The sequence below is a fragment of the Lissotriton vulgaris genome, chromosome 5, assembly GCF_964263255.1.
Source record: "Lissotriton vulgaris chromosome 5, aLisVul1.2, whole genome shotgun sequence".
NCBI classification, from domain to species: Eukaryota; Metazoa; Chordata; class Amphibia; order Caudata; family Salamandridae; genus Lissotriton; species Lissotriton vulgaris.
Genome location: NC_141693.1, coordinates 1,046,547,810 through 1,046,564,126, shown reverse-complemented (window position 1 = coordinate 1,046,564,126; position 16,317 = coordinate 1,046,547,810). Strand labels below are relative to the sequence as shown.

General features: G+C 44.2%; 1 protein-coding gene and 1 long non-coding RNA gene across 4 annotated transcripts in view; both read left to right on the top strand.

The window, feature by feature from the left end:
* Nucleotides 1-14,419, top strand: part of SEMA4G (semaphorin 4G) — a 698,845-nt gene extending 684,426 nt beyond the window's left edge. For all 3 annotated transcript variants that reach the window (XM_086922681.1, XM_086922680.1, XM_086922682.1), the window contains exon 15: nucleotides 13,242-14,419. In XM_086922681.1, coding sequence (XP_086778807.1) covers nucleotides 13,242-14,077 — 836 coding nt within the window. In that variant the 3' untranslated portion in view covers nucleotides 14,078-14,419. The remainder of the gene's footprint in view (nucleotides 1-13,241) is intronic.
* The window catches only part of LOC147711969 (uncharacterized), a 32,521-nt gene continuing 30,584 nt past the window's right edge, over nucleotides 14,381-16,317 (top strand). The window contains exon 1 of the long non-coding RNA XR_015295969.1: nucleotides 14,381-14,505. This is a non-coding gene — a long non-coding RNA (uncharacterized LOC147711969). The remainder of the gene's footprint in view (nucleotides 14,506-16,317) is intronic.

Here is a 16,317-nt window from a genome sequence, read left to right as displayed (position 1 = left end):
TGACTGCCAAGTGCAAATACATTATGAAGAAGTGCTGTCCACAAAATATTAATCATGATCAAAATTAGTTTTCATAAGTGTTAGTTTAGCAGAAACTACTTGTCAGTCACCAAGAGTTAATATTAAAGATGTCTATGTAAATCTTCTTCAATGTTAAGACCGTTTGGCTGCTTAGTATTCAACTTGATTATATATTTTGACTCTAGTTTTCTCAACTTACTCAGTCTATTACCCCCTCTTTGGATAGCTGGGACAGAGTCAATTACACAATATGTCAGTCCTTTGACATCCTTATTGTGCATCAATTCGAAATGCCTGGCTACGGGATAAGCCCTGTCAGCATTTTTTTTTTTTTTTTTTTTTAAAACCTTTATTTGTAAAATGCACAGTACACAGCGTCTGCCTACAACCCCACGGGGCCGGCCGCTATGACATACGGAAAAAGGATACGAAAGAACCAATAGGACAGAACGCTGTTGAAGCAGTCAATGGGCGAAAAGTATCGTGTAGAACATGGAACCATAATACAAGGATAGGAAAAGGTTTAGTTTTATGATTTTGTCGAGTACAATGTGGAAACCACAAAGAGAGTCAAAGCTAATCACTGACCAGGATAGCCATCATCGTTCAAGGAGCACCCTGAAGGAGGCATAATAGAGGAAGGCATTTGTCAGGAAACAGGAGGCCACCATCAAGGAACTAAGACCAAACGCTATGTAGAGAATGTTACAACACAGTAAACTCCCTAAGAACACTGAACCCCGACCCCAGAAAAAACAAAGAAATACAGAAGAGAAAGAAACAGAAGAAGAGAAGAAAAAGAAAGAGGGCCATAGAGACAAAGAAAAACACGAAACACAGCCCATCCCCCCACCCTGCATACCAGCGGAAGGCCACGGCCCACCCCCCCCCAATAGGCATGCCTGTCGCCCCAAAAGAACCCCAAGCGGGAAAGAGAGTATAGAGAGTGAGAAGACCATCTCAATCTCCGACTCTCAGAAGAGGTAGGAGGAGGAAAGCTAAACATACTCCCGGTCACCACCAGCCCCGTAAGCATCCCCAACCTCAAATATCAGCAGCACAACAGAAGTAGCAAGCAGAGTTGGAGGTGGGGAGAGTCAATTCAAAATGGACGAATAAATCAGACAATAAGCAGTCTCATCCCAGTCCCCGCCCGGCAATGCGTACAGCACACTAAAGAAATCTCCCAGCCCTGGCCCGATCTCAGGTGGCCCCACTCATCCGCCCCCCGTAAGGAGCCAAAACCGTCAGAGGAAAGGAACCATCCCGCCCCAGAGAGAGCAAAGAGGAAAGCAGCGGTAGAGTAAACTGGATGCAGAAAAACGTCCCAACCCCGGCTCAACCAGCAAAGAAGCTGTTAAAAAAGAAAAAGCAGCCTAGCCCTGGCCCGATCGTGGATGCATCCCCAAATACGTTCCTCGGAAAAGACCCGCCCACTGTAAGACAAAGAGACAATATGGCCGCAGAGAGAATGAAAGTGTCTCAGAAACGTAAAATGGCCGTCGAAAGTCACCAGAAAAGTCACCGACCACAATAGGGGGTTCCTCAGAGACTTGCAGAATGTCTGAGTTCTTCGATAACAAAGTCGGCGGATATAACCCAGGAGCTGTCGTTAGGGTCAGCAATGCTGCGGATAGGTTCCAAGGCACTCGCGATGTAAAATCCAACAATGTAGCACTCTCCGGTGAAAGGGGAGACAAAGTATCCCAGACATCGTTGTCAGGCTGGCGGTCTCGGGCGTCCATAGAATTGGAGGCGGGCAAGTCTGTCTGGCAAGCAGAAGGTAGCACTGTATCCCCATGGGACGCAGGCAGAGACGAATGGAGGGTTTGCTGCATCAGAGCGTTGCATCCCTGCCGCAGCGCCGACGCCATATCGTTCAGCTTCCCTCCAAGTACCTGGTAGCCTTGGTGCATATCGGCACGGAAGTCGCGCAGGGCATTCATGATGGTACCGATAGAAAGTGTGGGCTGAAGCCCATGTCTCTCATTTCCAAAGGAAGGCGCCTGAAAATCGGACCCCATCTCAGGCGGGGCAGCACAGTTCACTGGCAGGGACGGGCGTTCTTCCCCAAAACACGGAGCACCAAACAAAGCCATTATGGCGCAAATCCAGGGCAATCGCCAGGTTAGATGTGGCACAGGCGAACGTCAATGCAAGACTTCAGTAGCACCAAAGACAATGTCAGTGAGTGTCACATCGCGGAGAGGCGACCCATACCGGATCAGGGTAGTGAGGTAGTCAGGCAACCGTGGACAAGCAAACATGGCCGAGCTACCCCCTCCGCATACGACCTGTCCCAAACAAAGGATTCGTTTCGGGTTAGTGCCGCATTGGAGCAAGCGTTCCCTTCTCACCGCTTATTTCGAGTCTTCTCAAGCGGCGCCACACGTACAGTGCCACACGAGGTTCCCACCGGTGCTCAGGTCTTCAGCGTCGATAGGGTAGGCTGGTCACCATCAGTCCTCCGGGGGACGGCAAAGAGCGAGTGTTCAGGCGGGGTCCAGGGCTGAAAGTCGTCTCGGAGCTATCTCCGGCCGCCGGGCAGGGAGAGACTCAGGGAAAACACCGCTGGAATCAGCGCCGCGCCGCACGCAATCCGGTATTAAATTTCACCAGGATATATGCCAGGATGTCGGTGCGGCGGACAAAGGCTGGCGGAGCCGGGAGCCTACAGGTCTGCTCCGATCGCCATCTTGGCTCCTCCCCTGTCAGCATTTTTAATTGCACGCAGGTGCTGTAAAATCCTTTTGTAGGCTTCGTTGATTGTGCTGCCCACATACCGGAGCCCACAAGGGCACTCGAGAATGTAGATCGCATAATCAGTTTTGCATGTATATTTGTTGTTAATCTTTTCCATTCTGTTGGAAAGGCCCAATCTGTATTTACTGCAGTTCACGCCATGATTACATGCCTTGCACTTTGTGCATTTTACGAAGCCATTTTTGTCTAGCCAGGTTTTTTTCGGTTGGGGTTTTTTAAGCATGTTGCTTACCAAACAATCTTTGAAGGATTTTGCTTTTTTGAATGTAATTTGTGGTCTCTTGGGGACTTCTTTCCCAAGCACTGGGTCGTTTTTAATGATATGCCAATGCTTGTTGAGTATTCTTCTCACCTCAACATGTTGTTTACAAAATCCTGTTATGAATCTGTATTGGTTATCTTTCTTGCGCTCTTTTATGCTGCCAAAGAGGATTTGTTCCCTCTTTAGCTTCGAGGCTTTCTGTATTCCTTCTGCTATCCAAGTAGTGGGGTAGCCCCGTTCTTTAAATCTAGTACTCAAGGTTTCCAGTTCTTTCTCTGTTTCCACAGGAGTACTACAGTTACGCATGACTCTGAGGCTCTCCCCATACGGTATGCTGCTCTTGAGGGCCATAGGGTGAAAGCTTTTTGCGTGCAACAAAGTGTTGCCACTGGTGGGTTTTCTGTAAAGTTTAGTATGAATTTTGCCTTGCTCGACATACACTGTTAAATCTAGGAAATTAACACTATCTTTACTGATGGTACTTGTAAAGGATAAATTTAACTCGTTCTTCTGAAGCTTTAATATAAAAGACTTGGCTTCCGATCCTTTCCAGACCAAAAATAAATCGCCGATAAAACGACTCCAGTGGATAATATTTTCATCCCACTCCTTTTGATACTACGTCCGGACCACCTGCTCCTCCCACCAACCCATATGCAAATTCGCATAGCTGGGGGCGAAGCAGGTGCCCATGGCAGTACCACACGTCTGATGAAACAGTTGACCATAAAATAAAAAATAATTACTGGTCAAACATTTTTCCACCATTCTCAGGAGCATTTGTGTGTGTGACCACAAACTAATGGCTCTTGTACCCAAAAAATGTTTACCGGCACGGATACCATCCTTATGCCTGATACTTGTGTACAAGCTGGCCACATCGATAGTGATTAACAGATAGTCATTTTCCCATGGTGTGTCGTATATTTTTTTCAGAAAGTTCCCAGTGTCTAACAAAAACGAGGGTAACGTCTTTGCCAAAGGATTCAAAAAAGAGTCAACAAATTTGGAAGTGTTTTCTAGTGCGCTGCCTATTGCTGAAATAATAGGGCATCCTGGGGGGCTTGATAAATCTTTGTGCACCTTTGGAATTAAATAAAATACAGGTGTGGTGGGCATCTCGATCTTCAAATACATATACTCATCATGTGTTAATAGTGAAGAATCGTACCACTGTTTTAGCTCAGCGTTGAACATTTCATGACTTTCTATCATTATTTTTTCCTCAACGCGTGCATAGCAACGTTTATCATCAAGTTGCCTGTATGCCTCAGATAAATACTTCATTCTGTCCCAAAGGACCACATTGCCCCCCTTGTCAGCATTACGCACTATGCAATTATTACACTCTAACAGTTTTTTGATTAAAGCATAATATTCTTTTTGCTGTTCGTTATTCACTTTATTTGGATTCATGTCCTTACCCAACTTCTTCAGTTCATTTAAGACCAGTTCATTGTAAACGTCAACAGTGTCTTTAGTTGATGTTGGTGTAAAACGTGATCTCGGTCTAAAAGGTGTTGGGGCATCTTGATATATATTGATTTCTTCTTCCCGGGCAATGTTATCCGCAAAGTCCTCAGGTTCCAAATTTTGTGCTTCCATATTTGTTGCTCTTAGTGCCATCATTAAATCCATGTCCTCCACCCTCAGGTTGTCCTCAATTGCAGCACCCGCTAGGGGGGCCTCAGAAGTCTTTTGCCTCGGGTTTGCAAGGAAATGCTTTTTAAGTTTAAGCAGTCTTATAAACTTAAAAAGATCGATACGAGTTTGTACAAAGTCCATGTCAGCCTCTGGGCAAAATGAAAGGCCCAGTTCCAAAATCTTTTGTTCTCTTTCAGTCAATTGGATGTTAGTTAAATTGATGATAGTCATTTCCTTGGTGGTATTATTTGTTACTTCGTCTGTTTTTTCTTCTGCTTTTGATAACCTCTCCCGGCGCTTTGACCCCTTCCGCCGGTTTGCCCTCTGCCTTTTCCTTCTGGTGGTTCTGAATTTGCACTCTGTGCTGGTGGCCTTTGACGCAGATTGTAGCGTCGCTCCACGTTTAAATATCCCAATTCATCTATCACGGATGGTATCACACCCGGTATGGGTCTGTTAGTTTCTCCTTCCGTGTCATAGTCAGAGCTTGTGACACTGCTTAAATCAGATGCAGGTTCCATTCCTGTTTTCGATAGGGTAGCCGATTTCGCCTGTTTTTGTTGTCTAATGGCGTCGAACTTCTTGGCAAAGGTGTATATCTGCCCTCGTTCGTAATCTTGTTTATCGCGCTGAAATTTATGCGTTTTACGATCTTTTATTGATATTTCCAATTTCTCAATTCTTTCCTTACTTTCGGCTTTAAATTTTGAAATAGTAGTTTGATCTTCTTCTTTGCTTAAGTCATTCAGGATTTGTTCTATTTCCTCCAGAATTTTCTTCCTATCGATATCGGCATATTTTATGAGAATGCCCAACATTCTCCGTGTAGAGTCGTTGTTATTTGCTGCCCATTCCTTCAGCATTTCCGGGTTTGGGTCTTCGTAACTCGGCGCAACCATTACCCGGAGTCCTCAGGGTATACGTTGCACTTCCAGATATCTTTGCAGTGACTTGGATTCCCACCACTTAGAGACCTCGGATCTTTGGAGCTTTTCCAGTCGCCTTAATCGTATCATGAGCTCATTTTGTACATTCCCGCTCGTGCCTGGTACAGCGCCGTCACTCGAGGGACCACTTTCATCGGTGAATACTTGTAGCGCTGCTTGTTCGCGCTCGTTAACCTCAGCGGCATCCATATCCAGAAATGTGTCAGCGCTATCGCTAGAATCTCATCCGCCAAACGTTCACCGTGTTGAATCACGAGTTCGTAATGGCTTCACTCTCTCCCCCGCAGGCAATCACAGGGTCAGTCTTATCCGCTCACCTTGGTTATGCCGTAGAGCTGCCAGAGGAACTCCAGGCAAGTCCGTGGTGTCTGGGCTGTCCCGCAAATCCAGCCGTTTGTCTTTTTCCCGCGTTGTGGGGGGGTGGCAGTTCAAACGTATGCTGCAATTATCCAAGCATTAACCGCCTCCACCAGATCGAGAGTTGCGTCGTCACAATAAGACTCCTTGGATCGAGTCTCTTTCACTCCATTATGCAAACGACCACGCCATGTGAGATTATCAAGATTTCTTTATTTCTGCCGCTGCCAAACGCGTTTCGACTACACAGTAGTCTTGATCACTGGTTACGGTTAGGAGAGCGCGCGGCCATTTTTAAAGAAAAAATATCAGTACATACTGCGTCATTAACTGCCTGTCAGCCGACAGGAAAGACAGACTTAAACTTAACTTTCTGTTGCATGTTCATTTGTTTACACGTTAGCTTCAACATAATTTAATACATTTGTTCAAAATGCATGATGATTACTGGTTAATTCAATTAATGGACAACCTTGTATTTTTAATAAAGTGCTCGGTGCGAGTATTTGTAATTATTCAACTCCCTTTTGAAAACTTTATCGACAATGACGCGCATTGACATAATTACGCGTTGTATGTACATATTGTGTACCCTTTGTCAATACTATTCACAGTATATACATATTTTTTTTAAAGGGGGTCCTAGAAATTGTAATTGTTGTTTTACGGTCACTGCTGCAAGCCACTAGTAGGAAGCCTATCCAGTGACTCTTAAATGCCTGTCAACCCCTTGCACAATCCTACCATATTTACTCAGATGCCCGCCTGCCGCTCATGCTGTGAAGTGTTAACAGGGCAGACTGCCAGCCATTTAGTTATCAGCTTCTAAAATATACGTAAAAAATGTGCTGACTGCGACGAGAATAATTAGACACGGTAATGAGGGAAACTGTCGCTGGTAATGACGAAGCTGCAGAAATATCAGAGAGCCTTCACCACGTGGGCCCCCCGGAGGACTGGGCAAGGTGCAACACGGAATATTCATTTATCACAGCTTTTAAACGCCTTCCTGGCGTTGAGCGACGAGAATACAGAATATTTCTTTCTCCAGTTTCAAAATTAAATTCATACTCCACTCTGCTATGAATATTATTAAGAGAAGAATTGATACTGACTGGGAGATTTGTTTCATGCATTACTTTAATTCATGCCTTTGAGTTATTTTTTATTTGAAGCTACCGTGGATGTGAAAGGCTTCAGTAATGCAGCAGCTGTCTAAAGAGAGGGCTGGCTGGATAGCTTGTGTAATGGTGGCCTAAGGACAAGGCAGCAAAGATATGAGTATTATATCAGGTACGGTTTTCAGGGAAACTGAGTCCATACATATTTACTAAATTATTAGAAATGTATACTGCAATTGAACAGTCCCTGTCAGGCCACCACAATAAACACAATAACATATTTCTCATGTTTTAGCTGGTTTGCCCAATCATAGAGATAGAACCAACTATATAGTCTTGGTCCTCGTCAAAGGAACAGCTGTGTCTGAATAGTAACCCACATCCCCTTTGCACAAAAAATGAAGAAGGCCAGACTCGGTTGGGTTTTCTAGGACCTCCTTTGTTGAGTGTGGCCAGGGTCCTTGGAGACTGAGAGGTTGGAAGCTACACAGGCAACCATTTACAGTTCCAGCACTGTAGCGAGGCCTGCACCGCAAGCAGAATTTCTTTTTATGAATCTCTGTCTGCAAATCGGGGGTAACAAATGATACTTTGACAAGTGAGGACTTAGTCTTTGCAAGGGGCTTCCTATAATTCGAGAGGCAGAAAGTTCGAAGTTGAGAGCTTTTTTTAACCCCCTACATCGCAGTTGACCCATGGCGTGTACTCAATCCGTTGTTACTAGAAAGCTTAGATTTTGTCAGTGCTTGAGTAGCTATAGTTTGACATTGGAGAAAGTCTGGCCATTGTGAGGGTGAAGGGCTTTTTACCCATTACTGGTGAAGGCAACTGCTCTCACCATCCTAAACAAACGCTGCCTTCCGTGACCTGTGGAGGATGTAATACTTGAAAACGGAATTCACCTCTGCATAGCCCCCGGATACAAGCCGGATACTCACTCTATGTAGGAATTTCCATCTCACTTTATGTTCACCATGTGATGCCAGCATTTCACCAGCGAAGAGTGCTTATATTGTGTGACACACTGTAGCACCATGGAAGTTGGCAAGCGTGTTTCTAATTCAAGTCCAGAGAACAGTAAACATATAGTTTCCAGTGCTCACAATATGGTACCTCTCACAAGTACGAAGTTCATGCAGGTGCCAAGAATGGGATTATTCTGTCTTCGCTGATACTATGCTGGGACCCATAGTCACTCAAAGAAGATGGTAGGCAGGGAAGCTCTGATTCAATGATTGATGGCCATTGGACATTTGGTTACAGGACATCATTAAGGCATGCCATCAAAAGCCTTAAAGCGACCAGTATCATTGCACCATGGCGTAGGCTGAGAGGCCTTGAGAGGGGTAGTGCTTGAGAGTGACTCAAAACTATGATCGGTCTGCAGGACATTTACGCACTTTGGTAGCTGCCTATTCTCTAATGTTTGTTAGGGTGAGCTAATACCCATTATAACTCTACTGAAATCCTGTAATGTAAGTGTTGTCCTAGCGGCAAAGGGAGAGAAATAACAAGCATTGGTAAAGCCAATAGGTCTAACCATATGAACATTTTGGCTTTGCCAATGGTTTTTAGAGATGCTGCAATGTTGTGCAGCATGGCTAAAAATCATTTTTTAAAAGCCTGTGACACGACCACCTGTGGGTGTTTTTTTGTTTCTTTTTACCGATCCAAGTTGGAGAAAAAAACGAGTGGAGGTATGTTTATTTAAGCAGGCAGGGAGAACAACACAGTGAGAGGAAGCAACATGGAGCCAAGGGAGGGCAGAAGCAACAAGCGGGCTGGCTCAGATGGGGAGAAGCAAAACAAGTGCTTTGAGATGGGGGAAGTAACATGGAGGGCTCGTGTGGGGAAAGCAACACGAAAGATGCGTGTGGGGTAAGCTACGTGAAGTTTGCAGTGGGGGCAAAGAAAAGCAAACGGGTGAGAGAGAGAGCAACGTGGAGTTGGGAGAGAGGCACTCAAATGAAGAAGCAACATGGGGAGAAGCGTACATGGGCAAGTGTATAACAGCAAATGTTTGGGGAGAAGCTTGCAGGAAACAGAGAGGGAGCGGAAGACGTAGCACAGGGAAAGAGAAGCACACTAGGGAGACAATTGGAAACACATTCGCTCTTGTGAACTGATTAAGGCAAAAGAAAAAAAGTAGTTCCCTAAAAGTGAGCAGTGGAAGGGCACAAGGGAAGTATTAATGCGTCAGGTGAGAGACAGACATAAGAAGGACAATCAAGCCATTGAATAAGAAGCAGCCAAATGAAAGTGATGGTAAAGCCAACCAGTGGTAAGCAAAGGGTGGACTGCAAGCACCTCTATGTTCTTGGCAAGCTCACAACCAAACAGCAGGGGTTTCTAGTAGGGTCAACCTAAAGAGGGGGAATATCCAACCCTAATAACATTACATCACACACAGATGGTGTGTGATTTGGAGAGAGTCTCAAGGGAGCCCCACGTTGAGTTGATTTGTATTCAGTATGCTCAGCCCGCAAGGTGTTATGATTATGATTTTATTATCTATAATGTTATCTCAAATTAGATAGTCTTATTGGTTAAGTAGGGCTATCTTATACGAATCCAGTTCTTTTGGAAGTTTGCCATACTCACTCTTTATATGTATAGTTACTCTGTCGCTTTTATTGTAGTTCTAAACCTAGTTTTAGATTCCACAAAGACTATAAAACTGACAACGTGTGGGTCAGTTAACTTTTTGCTTGCTCCCAGTTGGCACTATTAAGGCATTCATAAATGCCCTTCCTGTGCATCAGTGTCCGTTAATCAATATGTTTCTAGGCACATTACTGACCTTCCTGGATCTCGCACGTTCTTCTGGATCACTTACTGTTTTTTTCTATGCGTGCGGTGTCAATGAGGGTACGGTGTGCAATATGTATCAGCTGCTGCCGCGATCATGATGAATACCACCGACACATATGAAAATGATGATCCCTGCACTGTAGATGTCTGATTCTGATATAACAGGACTATGCCATAAATTTAGCAGTCCAACCAAGAAGCTGGTATGTGCACTCACAGCTCCATTCAGCAGGCACCTCCCCCTCTCACCGACTGGACTGTGCATATAGAAACCAGGAAGCGATCATCAATACTGTGTAAGACCAGGGAAGTGCAGCAGGATGAGCAAAAACATGTCGCTCCACAGGACGTAAGTGAGTTTGCACCCTATCCATGTATGTCTCAATCTTGCCAACAGGGGTGAGGAAAAAGTTGAGATGATCCTTCTGTGGGCAACTGTGTACAGTTTATCTGGCATCCTTTAACTAGGGATCGGAGCAATAAATACTCGGCAACAGCAGCATTGACAGAGGATAATATATAAATATATATATATATATATATATATATATATATATATATATATATATATATATATATATATATATATATATATATATATATATATATATATATATATATTTATTTTTATATTACCATATGGACTAGCCATCAATCTAGTGAGTGAGTATGGTAAACTGTCAAAAGAACCAGAATCAAAATAGAAAATTCCGTCTTAGCAAATAAAGAAATTTAAAGTGAGAAAACCCTACAATGATAATAAGGACACCTACCGGGGTGGATCCAGATGTATATCAGAATATCGACCACAAAAATCGCAATATTTCTTTACGCAATATTCAGGCTACAATATTTGGTGTATTCATATTTTGGCCACAATATTCTGGATGATACACCTGGGCTCACTGAATCTGTGTGTATCAGTCATGGAGGCTTCCCTTGAGTCTGTAGACTGTCTCTAGAAATCATTCGGGACCCCAAACACATGTATGGGCTTTGGGCTGTGCCCCTTTTCTTTTAGCCTGTAGTTGCCACTATGACAACCCCTAGAGTAGGGGTGATCTCAGTAGAAGTCTAGTGGGTAATAAGTAACTGCCCACCGTAGATCAATGCAAAGTCTGCTACAAGAGTATGTAAATGAAGCCTGAGAGGCGTTAGCTGGGCTTTCTTTTTTTTTACTTCCTCGCACTCCCTTTTCTGTGCATTAGAGCGCTGCAGGACACACCTGTGCGGTATACATTTCTTTCTCAACCGCTATGAACGTGTTAAACTCCCCGTTCTCTTCAGGACATCAAATAATAGCATTGTCATAGTTCACAATGAATACTTTTCAGGATTAAGCTAGAAACGTTTACCCACAGATTTAGCAGTTTGTTTTCTATTGTTGGTTTGTGTATTGAGTGTAACATGACCGCGAGAACCTTGTTTCATGTTCAGTGCGTTTAAAGTATGGATAATGAAATGCATGGCGAATAAACTACATTAAAAAAAGTCCACGGTAACAAGAAAAACAAAAATGTAGATTTGTTCTCATCAAGCACAGTACTGAACTTCATAACAAAAGTGTGATCCTCGTGGACCTCGCTGGGACCCCTCAGTGTGTTCGCTCTCTGCTGTTTGTCTTAGGGAGGCAGACATCCACCCCTGAAGTATTGTTCAGCTTCCATAAAATACATAATTCCATTTTGAGTCAGGATGGGCAATGCCCTTTGTGGTGTCTAATAAGCGTAAGCCAGGAAATCAAAGAGAGCATAAACTAAGGGACCTAGAATCGTTACCCTAAAGTAGGTGCGGCCTACTATCAAAGTACTCCTGGAGCCAAGGAGTAAGTCTGAAATAGTACTCCAAAATTAAGTCAGAGAAAATTCTTTGTGAATCAGACCCAATTTATCTTTACTAGAACAAATCACAATACCTTCCTTTTCCGACAGAGAATTTGCCATAATCGCTTTACCTGTAGCCTATCTATAGCAAATCTGAAATCAGCAGAGAACCAAATTATGAGACAGAGTTGGCTAAATTATACAACATGGAACTGCAGATTATGCACATACTATTTAACATTTTGTGGCAGTATAATTTCACTCATCTGTCATTCTTACCCATGTTCATACATGGTGACATTGTCTGAGCAAAAGGTTCTCCTCATTATTATCCGTTTATCATTTAAATGTAGCCATCAACAACAAAAAAGATGACCAGTTAACCTTTACACGGTTGTTAAAATCTGCAGATAATGCAAGAGATTATGGGTTATGTGGCAAGTCTGGCAAGGCTATAACAATGCAGAAAATTCTGCTGTTACAAAATTGCATAATTTCTGGTTACCAGAAGCTATGTATGCGAGATGCTAATTTGTTCTTCCCTTCAAAGATCTTAAATTGAATCTAGTACAATTTTTTTTTTAAATCATTTTTTATTGCCTTTTACATCATATGAAAAAACAGTCACAATACATCATCAGCAGTTAAAGGTGATACAACATTGCAGTCATGTCTATGGGGTGTAGACATTGATCTGTGGATCTACAGATTGGGGGCATGAGGACGCTAGTGACTGATGCAATGTGAGAACGGGGGAAACACTGGGAGAAAAAGAGGGGGGGGGGACCGGACTAGGAACCCCTCGTGGGTAGAAGGAGATGGAGAGCGTGAGCTGTGAAGTGCGGGGGAGAGGGGGGGAATCACCCCAAGGGGGGAAGAAGAACGAGGGGGGGAGAGGGGATCAGGAGGGGCGAAGACTGAGGCTGGGAGGGCAGAATTACGTAGATTGTACAGGGCGCATCCATGAGGAAGGTGATGGAGGGAGGAATGATGGAGGGGAAGGAGGAGGGGAGACGTGGGGGAGCAGCGGGGGGGGGGGTGGCGAGGTGTGATGAAGGTAGGAGGGGACGATGCCTTATGCACGCTAAAGAGGCAGTGGTGCTCTCTGGGTCACCACAGCGCGTTGCGAGGTGTTCGGGGTGTCACATTGGTGGGCTAGCTTGAATTGGTGGGACAACGTGGCCCAGTCCAAGGATATGGGACGAAATTGAATCTAGTACAAATGATGTATATTCAAGCTTGAATACTCATTTCTGGAAGTCTGTCTATGTTAAAAAAAGCTATTTTTCCAACATTTGTGTGCGCTTGTGGTGGTGTCTTGCTGAGGGACTTTGGACTTTAATAGCAGAGAGAACGTATGGTTGGTAAGAATGGAGCTATATGTAAAAATGACTCAACCTGTACCATTGATCCTTCGCCTTGATACAATCTAAGTCTACATAACTAAATTAACCATGAGGCCTTGACTAATCAGTCTTGTGATCTCTTGCAGCTCTTCCTGTGCAGAAGGATCGGACCGTGCTGAAGGGGGATGACGTCCTCCTGCAATGCGATCTGAGCTCCAACCTAGCCAAGGCTCAATGGCTGGTAAATGAAACCTGGCCCCTGGAAGATATCGGGGGGCGCTTCAGAGTGGGCGTTGATGGACTTCTGATCACTGACACCTTACCGGAGCACAGCGGGGATTACAGCTGTTATGCTGAAGAGAATTCCCTGCGTTCCTTGGTGGCGGTGTACTCCCTTAATGTGCTTTTGGAGCTGCCAAAGGAGAAAGTAGACGTGGGGGAACCCACAGTGCCATTTGTGTTGCCGACGGCCGCGTCTCAAGCCACCCATAAAATGGAGTTTGTCTACATTTCTGTTATTGTCATCCTCGGTGGTCTGTGCTTTGTTCTAATCATTGTTTTATTGTATGTTTCCTGCCAAAATAATCGCAAAGGCAAGTACGGCATGGGAAATTCGAGGCATTCAAAGGTTGAACTGCAGACTGTGTCATTCAACTCCAAGGAGAAGTCTGGAGATGACATGAACAACCACACTGATGGATGCCTGCAGATTATACCTGGTGAGGCCCCGACAGCATCCCCGAACAAGGACATGCCACCCCCTCCACCTCTGCCTCCACCACTCCCCTCGGAATCCACCAACGGGATGCCTACCCTACCCAGCATGCTGCGGAAAATGAACGGCAACAGCTACATGCTGCTGCGACAGAACGAGGAGGCCACCTTGCCTCTCTACAGCTCCTTCACTGAGGAGCTCAGCAAGATCCTGGAGAAGAGGAAGCACACACAGCTGGTGGAGAAGCTGGACGAGAGCTCAGTATAAAGAGACAATGAAAAAAACAGGCCCAAGGATGGCCAGGACAGTTCCAAGCTACCTCATTGAAAAGGAAATCGTCTCACATTGAGACCCATTTGTGAATTCACTTTATATTGTACAGATTTTTTTAACTAACTGCTTATTCAGAGATTTCAGTAAAAATATATTTAAATTTTAATATATTTATATTAAGAGGAAAACAACAGTAACAGTGAACTCGATGTGTCTAAAACACCCAGCATTTGTCGCCTTTACCTCCCTGCCACCTTTGTCGGTGACCACAAAGGAACCCCAATTTTCCTAAGCTCCAAGCTCCAAACTCCACACTGAACGTCAAAGGAAAGAAAATGAATGAACGAGACTGGCCACGACCTGAATCCAGGAGGGTCTGTGCATATCACATTCTTGGATGCCTCTGCCCAACAAATTAGAAGGTAAGGAGCAAACTGAAAGGTACACAATTATATACATATGTATATATAAACTTTTATGTGGATGTTTAAAATAGTCCACCAATGCTTTTTTGGGTGTCTGGAGAGGTTTATGAGGGTTAGCTGAGAGATACAACTCACAAGTTGTGGTACAGCAAATTTGGAGAAAAGATTAGCTGTGTCGAAGAGTAGTTGGTGAAATCAGTTCTGGCCTGTGGCAACATTTCTGATGTTGGAGAGAGGGCATGGTAGTAATTCTCATTGGAAGTGTTACATGGAAACTTGCACTTACAGAAGCAGGTTAGGCAGGTTGGTCTGGCTGGTGGCCATGCTCCTCCTCTCAGCCATGCATGCTAACCACTTCACCCTCCTCTTTCCATCTTCTTCGAACAAAAGGTGCGGTACCTGAGCAGTGACCATAGTTCCAGTTAGCCTTGCTGATCCACTATATTCCCTGACACCACAGGTGGGTCGCCTTGTGGAAAATCAAATTCACCAGTCATGTACGGTTCCTCCTGGACTAGGGACTCATTCAGAGTTTTACACGATAGTGGCAGCATCATATATTGGTGGTGCTCCCACCATGCCACATTCAGTGTTTTCCTGCCCCTTAGAATCACAGGAACTGCTTAGTAGTCAGCCTTACCTGTGGATACCATCACTGTTATTCTGGGTTTGCCATGCCAGGCGAAGTGGACCTGAGCAGGAGATCAAGCAATGCATAGGGAGAAAACTCCCTACAATCATTGCTATTTTGTTTCTCATATACAAACTTTGAATGTTTATTTCAGAAAAACAAAGTAAATGACAAGCAGGCCAAAATGATCAAGGTGGCATTCTCAACATTCATCTGAACCATATGTGCACCCCCACTCAACCTAATGCATGTAAAGCTCAAATATTCCTAATTACAACTACCTTAGGCATGTCGGAGAGAGGGTCGGAGTTGAGGCCTCCACCGACTCAGCAGATCTCCGTCGCTGCCTGCAATATTTTCAATTTGGTCCTGGTTATTAACTGTTATCAGCAGTCCGTTTGCTGAGCTGCTACTTTGCAGATTCCACTTGATTCCAGTTGCATCTTGTAACTGGTAATTGGTGTTCAATGGGAGTAGGATATCTCTAACCCCTCAATAGCCAAGGAAAGCGTTGGCTGATACTTCTGTTGCCATATAGTCCATGCTGACTGTTGCCTGCTGATCAGAGACAATTCAATTACATGACACAAGTTTTCATATTTTATTAACAGATTTCATTTACAAATGAGTCTGTCTGTCTTCTATCAAAGTTGTTTTCTGATCTATTTTGCTGAACGATCCAAGTGTTCGGTAATCTTTTGAATCATGTATTTGTTCCCAATGATATTTATTCTGCTTACCTAAGTAAGAATAGATCAACACATTTTTCTCCACTTTTCAATTTTACATGATCAGATCAAGCATCAATCAAGGCTCTCTAGCCTGTTTCGCTACTCCTTATTATAAGTTGCCTGATGCAAAATAGATGTCACATCACATTGCAAATCAAAGTCATGCCAAGCACAATGACCATGGTTGTTACATGTGCTACACCCTAGATAGGCTGAGCAGAGGAGCCTAAAATACAAACGATTCATTTAAAGCCAAATTCTCAGAACCAACACCCACGCTGCGCTCCTCTGCCCCACACCCGTGCACCACGTCTTTCTGTGATTTACTTTCATGTATAGCTCCCACGTGTCGCAGCTCTGAGGTTCCATGGTCAGTACCACTATCCAATTCCACAAAAAGAACACATTCCATCTCTTCAATTGCCTCAACACAATTAATTCACCCAT